The sequence below is a fragment of the Acyrthosiphon pisum genome, unplaced genomic scaffold (genome assembly GCF_005508785.2).
Source record: "Acyrthosiphon pisum isolate AL4f unplaced genomic scaffold, pea_aphid_22Mar2018_4r6ur Scaffold_20862;HRSCAF=22345, whole genome shotgun sequence".
NCBI classification, from domain to species: Eukaryota; Metazoa; Arthropoda; class Insecta; order Hemiptera; family Aphididae; genus Acyrthosiphon; species Acyrthosiphon pisum.
The window spans coordinates 16,194-28,322 of record NW_021770265.1 but is presented as its reverse complement, the minus strand read 5'-3'; the positions used below and the strand labels follow the sequence as shown (position 1 = coordinate 28,322).

At 29.4% G+C, this 12,129-nt stretch overlaps 1 protein-coding gene across 1 annotated transcript; it reads right to left on the bottom strand.

The window, feature by feature from the left end:
• Positions 1 to 3,837: 3,837 nt before the first annotated feature.
• Positions 3,838 to 4,989, bottom strand: LOC115034722 (antifreeze protein Maxi-like). Its single transcript, XM_029492106.1, has 2 exons — positions 4,966 to 4,989; positions 3,838 to 4,494 (listed from the first exon to the last, which is right to left on the bottom strand). Exons 1-2 carry the CDS (start codon positions 4,987 to 4,989, stop codon positions 3,838 to 3,840), a joined length of 681 nt encoding a protein of 226 aa, XP_029347966.1.
• Between the last annotated feature and the right edge of the window lie 7,140 nt (positions 4,990 to 12,129).

The window sequence follows — 12,129 nt, the reverse complement described above, 5'->3', positions numbered from 1 at the left end:
GCTGCTGCGTAAGTCCGTCAGCACCAATGAGGGTGTGTGAGAGGCCGCCACGGTCGTCCAGTCGCGCCACTCACTGACGAATCCATTCGTTACTATACCTGCGTTAATTTATAAGTAGCATTAAGTAGTATATAAGGACCGCCCGATTTTATGTGAGCCTCGTCGGTCATTGCACCACACCGAATCGACCACGAGCGCAACCCTACTAACCATTAACTAAATTGCATATCATGTATAAACTGCTTCCGTCCTTTTCAGAACATCCGTCTTTCCGCGCTCAGGTCGCCGGTCCTACGTCACAGGCCCAACAACAAGCTTGATAGGTTGCCTACCCACTCGTCGTTGAGGGGCATCGTGATACCGAAAAATAAGTTGCCTATACACCACCCCCTTACCGTTATAAAGTGTCCCGTCCGATTGAACGACACTTCGTTCAGCTCCACGTAGCACTTTTGTACAAAACAAATAGGATATTATAAATAATATAAACATTAATTAAAACTGATATATTTAGTCAGTTAGAATCTAAAAATGGATCTGATTATTATAATGAGGATATAGGTATTGGACGAAAGTAATTATGGAGAGATAGTGCCTTTGACGACGAGTGTATTTAGAATTGAAGAAAGCAATGTGATTAGTAGACTGATTAATGAATTTAGATAGCGCCGCACACTATAATTAAATGAAATCGTACAATTTCTGCAATGTTTGTGTAATAATGATTAAATTATATTACCAATGTGGCGGTACCTTACTTAGGTATACTGCACACACCCGAACACATGATGAATCGTTGGATGTTCGATGGAAGTTTATATGTTTGTCATTGTGGATTACCTGTTTCAATACGTGACAAGCCAAATTCTTTTTTGGAAAATAGTACAACACAATTTGTTGTATGCCAAAAAAATTACACGGACCCCTCAAGATGTAGGTACTTTAAATACATGGCAGAAGATTACCACTTATGTAACTGTCATACACAGGCGTCATTGCGTGTCGCCAAATCAGGTATACATATAGGTAAACCATATTATACGTGTGCAAAATCATATTCTGACCCGAATAGATGCAGGTATTTTATGTTGTATCAAATAGAATATTGAATATTTATTTATGAATAAAATACATTTTACCTGTACATTTTGATTTTTTGTTGCTTATTATTTTAATCTATATCTTCCAAACCAAAAAATATAAGTTGGTTCTGATTTCACCAAAAACTTATTTATGTTATTACTCATCGAATGAAAAAAAAATAGTAAAAAAAAATCAATTTTGAGTTTCTCAAATATGCAAATGTTTGAAATAACTTTATAATTCAGTTTTATGTGGTTTATTAACAATAACATAAAAAGTAAGTACGATAGGCAAATTCTGATTCCACCAAAATGTTGAGCATATAAATACAAACATTTCTAAAAAAAAAAATTCTAAAAACTTAAATTTTTGGTATTTTAAATTCAAAAACACGATTTTTGAAAAAATTGAGCATTTTGAAGTTTTTTTTACCATAACTTCCAAAATAAGTTCGACCGGCATTTTTTGAAAGTACCATCAAATTAGGCATGCAAAAACACACATTTTGAAAAAAAAAAATTCCAAAAAATCGCTTGGGAGCTAAACTGCATTTATGCCTGTAAAAAGTATTCAATAAGTAATTTGCACCTCAAGAATTTTAAATTTTGTTAATCAATGGAGGGGGGGGGGGGTCCAGACCTGACCACCCCTTGGGTACGCCCCTGCAATAAATATATTATAATAAAAAGTATGTTTATGATATTTGTGTACTTTGGTAATATATCATATAATATTAAACACTTCATGCATGGTGGGACATACGTCATCCCACCTACAATAACTTTCTAAAAAAAAATTTTATTTTTTTTTAACACTAAAGTCTTATTATTTATTTGAACAATAATTTATTTTACCACTTAAATTATGAATTTTCTAAAAAAAATTCTTCTGTGCATTATAGGTCAAAATAATTATAAAACACTGTGCATGAAAGAGTTAAGCTGTGACGCTGTGTATCAACGGAGCGACGTAATCCAATATATTCGATACACATCGATGTAATCGTATATAATTTGATGTATCTACACACTGTTTAAACTTTAATTGTAATTTATTCAATGATCTGACCGTTATTATTATGATTACATTATTATAATGTATGTTTGAATAATAAATTTATTTAAATCAAACCGCAAAATTGTGTTTACGTTAAGTAATATACCAACGTTATTAAGGACCAAATAATAATGCAATATTTATTGAATCAAAAACAAAATTGTGCACTTGTGCGTTGGAACGAATACCGACTTACATTTCGTGAACGCGAATTTTAAAGTGTACAAACCGCATATCCAAGGGTTTTAAAAGAAATAAACTTAACAAATAGAGCACAGACGGAGATTGAAAAGAGGAAACGAATGGAGAAAAACAAAAAAAGCAATAATAACGACTGACGCTGGCGAAAAAAGCATTTGAAAACCAACCGACCGCCGCCGCCGCGGCGAAGGCACGCGATTGGACGCGCCAAGGAATCGACGGGAACTGGTCGGGTGGACTGTAGAAACGGAGCGGTGTTAAATTTTTTACGCCACGGTTTCATCATAGCCGGCGTTTTCCGTTCCATGGGTCGCCCTGAGTCAGCTGATTTCCTTGTCATTTTATATATTAAGATTATATATTTCGTGTGTTTATATATATTATTACCTAGGTACCTTACCTTATAATGTTAAGTCTTCTAAGATTTTTGGGTGGTGGGAATGAGATATTTTGTAAGAATTGAATATCTAATAAAAATGTTTTACTGTTTGTCTGTTTGTCGACTGCATAGGTGACACACCTATTTACGGTGCCTGCAGTTTTACAGTTTTATTCAACTATTCAAGGTAAGTTTTTATAGTTAATTTTATTATTATAATTTATGTTGAGCATGGCGATTAGGTATATTATTTTTATTTTTTGTTTTTTTGTATCTTATTCATACAAGAAAATCTAATGAATAATGTAATCAATTAGGAAATGTATATAAGTACAAACTTTTTTTAAGACTAATAAATTCGTATTCTTTTATTTTAATACAAAAATGTAAAAATAATTAATATTACAGAAAAATTAATCTGGTTACAATAGTTGTGGGTGGTATTTTTCGTAAATTCGTAATAGTCGTCGTCAGTCTTTTATTCTACTATATATGTGTACAATTCATTTAAATAATTTATTTTACAATTTTATTTTGATATGTATATTAAATATTCAATATGTAAAAGTAATTTTTTGGTTATCAATTAAACCTCTCTTCAATACTTCAATCGTGAAAAAAAATTAGATACCTTTATGTTGCATTCTTCAGGGTAGTATATTCTCATAAAAAATGATAGGAACATCCTGTAGTATATGGTAGTCATAAATTATTATTCAAAATAGGTATTCAATTAATGTGTAGGTGGTTAATAAAAAAAATTTTAATAATTAGATATTATATTCTATATTCTAATATATGCGCTTAAAATAATTATTGCATAAAATATGTATATTCTTAGTAAATTGACAACTCGATTTTTTTTTTATTCCTCTAGGAAAATAAATTATATATAGGTAAATTAATATAAATTCGAGTTGGATATCTCAAAGCAAATTTTTATCTCCCTCCTACTCCGAGTTATCGCGACTCGTCTGTGTATATTAAATAAACTGGAATTTCTTTCGCCGGACTTTTTTTAGGCATTTGAGTGGCAATCCCACTCGATATCTGCTTCCTGGTTTTTTTTTTTTAAATGAGGTAATTTAATAAATTATTTTAGATGTACAATCAAAGCATTATGCCGACGGCTCCTCCCGTGGAGTTTGTAGAGCCGTCGGTATGCTACCTGCAGCCGCTGTTATGTATACTACAACCGGTGCCGCTGCCGCTGCAGCCACAGCCACAGCCGTTTCAGCCACTGCCGCTGCAGCCACAGCCACAGCCGTTTCAGCCGCTGCCGCTGCAGCCACAGCCACAGCCGTTTCAGCCGCTGCCGCTGCAGCCACAGCCGTTTCAGCCGCTGCCGCTGCAGCCACAGCCGCTGCCGCTGCAGCCACAGCCGTTTCAGCCGCTGCCGCTGCAGCCACAGCCACAGCCGTTTCAGCCGCTGCCGCTGCAGCCACAGCCACAGCCGTTTCAGCCGCTGCCGCTGCAGCCACAGCCGTTTCAGCCACAGCCACAGACGTTTCAGCCGCTGCCACTGCAGCCACAGCCACAGCCGTTTCAGCCGCTGCCGCTGCAGCCACAGCCACAGCCGTTTCAGCCGCTGCCGCTGCAGCCACAGCCACAGCCGTTTCAGCCGCTGCCGCTGCAGCCACAGCCACAGCCGTTTCAGCCGCTGCCGCTGGAGCCACAGCCGTTTCAGCCGCTGCCGCTGCAGCCACAGCCACAGCCACAGCCACACCATGGTGTGCACATAAAAAAAATTTGTTAGTTATATGATTTAATAAACTCTAGTTATTGACGTAATGTACCAATATTAAAACATTTTAATTATAATTGATTACAGATTGTTTTACGTGCAAAAAGCCGGGGCACAAGGCTGTAAATTGTTTTTGGCGAAGAAAGGGTATGTTGATGCATAAATATTTGAAAACACGTGTGTTTTTTTTGGCAGAATTTCTAATGGGCACCCGTAGGTTTCTGCCATGCCCGGGTGGGGAGCGGGGGTCTCTTTCTCCAGACAGTGTGAACTACCCGGAGAGCGATGCCGCCCATGACCGGAATACGAACCGGCGACGGTACGCGTCGGGACCGACGTGTTAATCCGTCAGGCTTTGCACCCCATCAAATAAGTTTATTTGATGTAACATTAATAAACAACTACATGCCTATAATAAATATATTTATAATTAATATATTACCATTAATCCTAACCATTATTCAATGTTTTTTTTATTGATTCAAATTAACATATTATTTACCATTAGCGTGCCACATGTCCACATGTATATATTTTTATGTTTTTTAGGCTCTTTTAGTTTCTATAAAAACTAACTAAATATATATTAGCATTATTATAATAAAATAATTGAGACAAATAAGTAAAACAACAAATTCTTAATAATAATAATAATAATATTGAATTAACCCAGAGGTATTCAAACTGTGCGTCGCGGCTCCCAGGGGCGTCGCGAGAGTTATCGAAGGGAGCCACGTCATATAATTGAAAACCAATAAATACAGGGTGATTCTTTTATCATGGACCAGTCAATATCTCGGTAAGTATTAGGAATTTTAAGAAATTTTTTTTTTTTAATTTTCTAGGTTTTACTGTTTTACAATTTGCTATAATTTTTATTATTTTGAGTCCCTCCCTTATTTGATAAAACACTATTAACTTTCGATTTTCAAATTTGCAACACCTATTTTCAATAACGAAAATCTATAAACATTATGAAAAAAATAATTTTAACGTTTGCAGAATTTAATTTGAGTAATCCGTTTGCGACTTATTTATGCTTAAATATTCGTTGAATTTACAGCTACTGGGCAATTGATCAAACCCAACAGTAAAAACCAGAAGTCAAAACGAAATTATATCTCAATTTAATGACCCAAACTGTCATAATAGTCATAATCCTATAATCCTAAACTAATAAGTACAAAGGTCACACGATTTGCACCTTCCTATCTTGTCCCCACTCACAACACCGAGTGAATCGTCAAGCCTACAACAGCACTATAGCAGTATCATATTTAAAGTATGATTATAACATTTTACCATTATGGTTACATAATATAGCACCGGTTACTGATTCTTGGTATATGGTTTTATCTCTTAAGAGTTTGTAAATAAACGAGAAACGGTAAACAGTAAACAGTTTCTGTCGTTTCTGAAAACATGTGGTTTTTGATTAATTGCTTACGTTAGTTTAATAGTTGTCAAATAAATTAATTGTCGAATCTCGAATATTAATTATTATTCATTGATTTAAATTGAACAATTGATTAAACACAAAAAACATTTTAAGTAAAAACTAAATTATGTGTATTATTTAAAATATAAATTTAAACCAATGCATATTTTTTGATAATGTTTTACATTTTTTAAATAATGTTGTACCTATTTTAGTTTAAAATTTAATTAAAAATATGAATATTATATACTTCTATTATATACACTTCTATCCGATCAGCATTATTATGTATGAGAATTAAATTTCACACTTTGCCGACAACTTTATTTGTATGTATACTTTATTGGTAAGTTTAATCTAAAATTTGATTTTTTTTTTTAATAAATGATAAATATTATTGATAAATAAAGACTATGATTAGAACATTTTGATTTTATTTCAGTGGCAATTAGTAGAATTGGTATAATTAATCAAAAATAACAGTGAACTATAATATTACTTGACACACGACATTTGAATTTGACCAGCAATTAATGCAAATTCATATTGCATACTGGTACCGGTACCTATGGGTAATTGATACTGGTTCCAATCTGAATATATCATAAATCAATATGGAATAAAATAAATCAATGTTCTACAGAATTTGATGTAAATCATAATTTTTTTAGGAAATTAAATTTTGTTTTAATTCAAATTTCAATTGAATTTAGTTGTACCCATTAACTTTTAATAAAAATATCTATAACTACAATTAAAATATTTTGATTTTATTTCAGTGGCAAATAATAAAATTTTATTGTTAATTAAAAATAACGTTGAACTATAATAATATGACTAGACACTAGACAGTTGAATCTGACAAGTAATTAATGCAAATTCATATTGCACACTGGTACCTATAGGTTCTTGCTACTGGTTCCAATCTGAATACTTCATAAATTAATATGGAATAAAATAAACAAGAGACTAAACAAAAACTACGTAAGTACAATTATTTTTTTATTATTAAATTAATCAATGTTATAAGTAATTTGATGTTAATCATAATTTTTTTTTAGGGAATTAATTTTGTTTTCATTCAAATTTCAATAGAATTTAGTTGTATTAACTTTTAATTCAAATATCTATAACTAGATCGGTAAAACAAATTAAAATTGTTATTTTTGGTTTCTCACAGTCACATAATTATAGTACCTACCTGATAACTTTTTAAGTTAATATGGAATAAAACATGTTTAAATTTTTAAATTGACAACAGAATCAATTAAGTATGTATAAATATATTATTTTTTTTATATAAAATAATTTTTTTTTAAATAATTTAAAATACATTTTTTTTTAATTGCATTTAGATAAAGAAAAAGTGTGCAGCATCAAGGCTAACTACTTCTACATTTGTAAAATTTGTTGATAACATTGTTTTTATGTTTAAACAATTACCTTAAATTATTGACTTACTATTAAGTAGACCATAAGTTGTAGGGCTATGGAGTTTTTACTAATCTAAATTGAAAAATTTAACATTTTTTTTTTTAATATGAGTATGTCATTTTCATGCAATGTTAAAATAATTTTATATCATAAAATATTAATTAAAAACTCACCTAATTTCGAAAATAAGTAAAAAGATTATTATTTTTTAAAACATCCATAGCCCTAAAAATATGTTGTAATCTAGAGTACCTAGATAATGTAAAGTGTGTTTAATGTTCATTAAATTTTTATTAATTTATCTTGGGTTGTGGACATATCAAGTGTTGATATTTTTTACTAGTTATGACCTTACCAAATTCTGCAAAAATTTGCACTACGGAAATTTGTTCATATTCTAGTAAAATTATTGATAACTAATGTGTTTATTACCTTTGATAATTTAGTATTAAATTAATGTCCATTATTTGGTCTGTTCACACACAAGATAGTTTTTGCAAATTATACATTATACAAAAAATATATCCCAGAATATTTATAAATGGAAAGTCGGGTAGGCACTAAGAAAAACGGGCTCTGAGCCTATAGCCCCACATCAGATTGACTTACCTATTCCATTTTTTTTTTTAGTATACACAGATTGATTTGTAATTATTTATTTTTAATGAAATGAAAACCTTAAGAGATATGGGCATTGTATAAATGTATATCTAAAAAAAAAAAAAAGGAATGTGTGAATAGACCATTAACTACTTTAGTCTTGGCTCTAAATCCTGAATCCAAGTACATAAATTATACATTTGTATCTGTATATTATTTATGAATTATTTTTCTAAATACATAGACATTTTTGATTTACTTTGTTTTAAAATGAATAAATGTTATCTGTTTAATATAATACTTTACCATAGTAAATAAGATACACCATATTGTTTTAAAAAAAATATTTATTTTGTAATTTACTAGTCAATCTGATATAGAAATATAAATTATATTATGAGCGTCGTGTAATTTGGATTACAAAGGTGCTTATTTGAATTCTATTTTTAAAAGTTTTCTCTTTTTTAATATTTACTTATGTCTTTTCAAACATAAGGTACTTGTTGAAATCGAAGATAATCCTCAATTCTTGAAAACAATATGTTGTACTGATGAAGCTAAATTTCATAACAACGGCAATGTAAATAGTCAGAACTTGCGTTATTGGTCAAATGGTAATCCTCACTGGCACACTGAGAAGAATTTTAAAGAACGTTATGGCATTAACGTTTGGTGTAGAATCTTTTATGACACATTGATTGGTCCATTTTTTTTTTCTGAAAATTTAAATGGTGATAAATATTTAGAATTTTTAAAAACTGAACTTCCCATTCTTTTGGAGGACATACCATTATCTAGACGCAAAAATGTAGTTTGGCAGCGGGACGGTGCCCCAGCCCATAATAAGAATACTGTCATACTGTATTTAAATAGCACTCTTCGTACGAATTGGATGGGAACGTTCCCAATGTTGGCCACCTCGTAGTCCCGATCTGACTTCGCCGGATTATTTTCTTTGGGGTTATCTTAAGTATAGTTTACAAGGAAATGCCTGTTAATGTAGATGGTCTTAAACAAAAATTAAAGATGCTTGTTCAAATATCCCAAGTCATGTGTTAGTGAAAACTACTACAAATGAATTGATTTGACGACTGTCAATTTTTTTGGAAGTAGATGGTCATCAGTTTGAGCATTTATTAAAATAAATTTTAATAAACCTTAATTGAGTACCTACTTACAAGTATTGTGTTTGTTTTTGTCTGTTCAAATTACATTTACATCATAGATAAGTATATTTACATTTTAATTTACCTACTAATTACGTTTCAATTTAAATGGTAAAACTTACTTGCATTGACGATTCCAACAGTACAACAATGGACAAATAGCCCTCTTTATAAAATTCTGATTCAGACACATCAGATACAGTTTTTTTGTGAACTTTCAAAAATTGTTCATACGAACTTGGAAATTCATCCATCTTACCCATATTTTTTAATAAAATAAATTATTTAACTATTATATCTAACGGTATGTTAATACATATATTTGAAAGTAACTCTGTGAGATGTTGTAACTCAACTGAGAACCGACACAATATGAAAACCCAATAATACTTTACATTTAGGAAATAGACACCTTTATCTTTTTTATGGGAGATATGTCATATTCATCACTCAATCCATTCTGTATTATGGTGGTATAATACATATTATTATATATTATCAAAAATTGTCATTTGGAAAAACCAATACTTTATAGTTTATATATATTATGCTTTATGTTTATATTTAAGAGACATTATGTTGTATATTTGTTAATTTATTTAAGTTATATTGTTAGTAGACATAATAATTATGTATTTATTAATATAATTTATATTTCTATATCAGATTGACTAGTAAATTACAAAATAAATATTTTTTTTTAAAACAATATGGTGTATCTTAATTACTTTGGTAAATTATTATATTAAACAGATAACATTTATTCATTTTAAAACAAAGTAAATCAAAAATGTCTATGTATTTAGAAAAATAATTCATAAATAATATACAGATACAAATGTATAATTTATGTACTTGGATTCAGGATTTAGAGCCAAGACTAAAGTAGTTAAAGGTCTATTCACACATTCCTTTTTTTTTTTTTAGTTATACATTTTTACAATGCCCCTATCTCTTAAGGTTTTCATTTCATTAAAAATAAATAATTACAAATCAATCTGTGTATATTAAAAAAAAAATGGAATAGGTAAGTTATTTTGATTACAAAAATAAAGGGACACAACAAATAACCTACATCAGACTGATATTACAATGTTTTGTGCATCGAGGAAGCGAGTCCTGTATTGTCAATCTGATGTGGGGCTATAGGCTCAGAGCCCATTTTTTTTAGTGCCTACCCGACTTTCCATTTATAAATATTAGTATTCTGGGATATATTTTTTGTATAATGTATAATTTGCAAAAACTATCTTGTGTGTGAACAGACCATAATAATGGACATTAATTTAATACTAAATTATCAAAGGTAATAAACACATTAGTTATCAATAATTTTACTAGAATATGAACAAATTTCCGTAGTGCAAATTTTTGCAGAATTTGGGTAAGGTCATAACTAGTAATAAATATCAACACTTGATATGTCCACAACCCAAGATAAGTTAATAAAAATTTAATGAACATTAAACACACTTTACATTATCTAGGTACTCTAGATTACAACATATTTTTAGTGCTATGGATGTTTTAAAAAATAATAATATTTTTACTTATTTTCGAAATTAGGTGAGTTTTTAATTAATATTTTATGATATAAAATTATTTTAACATTGCATGAAAATGACATACTCATATGAAAAAAAAAAAATGTTAAATTTTTCAATTTAGATTAGCAAAAACTCCATAGCCCTACAACATATGGTCTACTTAATAGTAAGTCAATAATTTAAGGTAATTGTTTAAACATAAAAACAATGTTATCAACAAATTTTACAAATGTAGAAGTAGTTAGCCTTGATGCTGCACACTTTTTCTTTATCTAAATGCAATTAAAAAAAAATGTATTTTAAATTATTTAAAAAATGTATTTATCTTATATAAAAAAAATAATATATTTATACATACTTAATTGATTCTGTTGTCAATTTAAAAATTTAAACATGTTTCATTCCATATTAACTTAAAAAGTTATCAGTAGGTACTATATGTGACTGTGAGAAACCAAAAATACAATTTTAAGTTGTTCTACCAATCTAGTTATAGATATTTGATTAAAAGTTAATACACTAAATCAATTGAAATTTGATGAAAACAAAATTAATTTCCCTAAAAAAAAAATTATGGTTAACATCAAATTACTTATAACATTGATTAATTTAATAATAAAAAAATAATTGTACTCACGTAGTTATTGTTTAATCTCTTGTTTATTTTATTCCATATTAATTTATGAAGTCTTCAGATTGGAACCAGTAGCAAGAACCTATAGGTACCAGTGTGCAATATGAATTTGCATTAATTACTTGTCAGATTCAACTGTCTAGTGTCTAGTCATACTATTATAGTTCAACGTTATTTTTAATTAACTATACCAATTTTATTATTTGCCACTGAAATAAAATCAAAATATTTTAATTGTAGTTATAGATATTTTTATTAAAAGTTAATGGGTACTACTAAATTCAATTGAAATTTGAATTAAAACAAAATTTAATTTCCTAAAAAAATTATGATTTACATAAAATTCTGTAGAACATTGATTTATTTTATATAAAAAAAAATATTCGTACTTACATAAATAATTGTTAATTTATTGTATATTTTATTCCATATTGATTTATGAAGTATTCAGATTGGAACCAGTATCAATTACCTATAGGTACCGGTACCAGTATGCAATATGAATTTGCATTAATTGCTGGTCAAATTCAAATGTCTTGTGTCAAGTAATATTATAGTTCACTGTTATTTTTGATTAATTATACCAATTCTACTAATTGCCACTGAAATAAAATCAAAATGTTCTAATCATAGTCTTTATTTATCAATAATATTAATCATTTATTAAAAAAAAAAAATCAAATTTTAGATTAAACTTACCAATAAAGTATACATACAAATAAAGTTGTCGGCAAAGTGTGAAATAAAGTATACACACAAATAAAGTTGTCGGCAAAGTGTGAAATTTAATTCTCATACATAATAATGCTGATCGGATAGAAGTGTATAATATGCATATTTTTAATTA

Bases quoted from the DNA above. Each gene is read 5' to 3' on its own strand.
- LOC115034722 (XM_029492106.1), bottom strand. From the start codon at position 4,989: ATGTGGACATGTGGCACGCTAATG. The intron at 4,495-4,965 runs GTAAATAATATG...GTCAATAACTAG, and splicing joins GGACATGTGGCACGCTAATG to AGTTTATTAAATCATATAAC.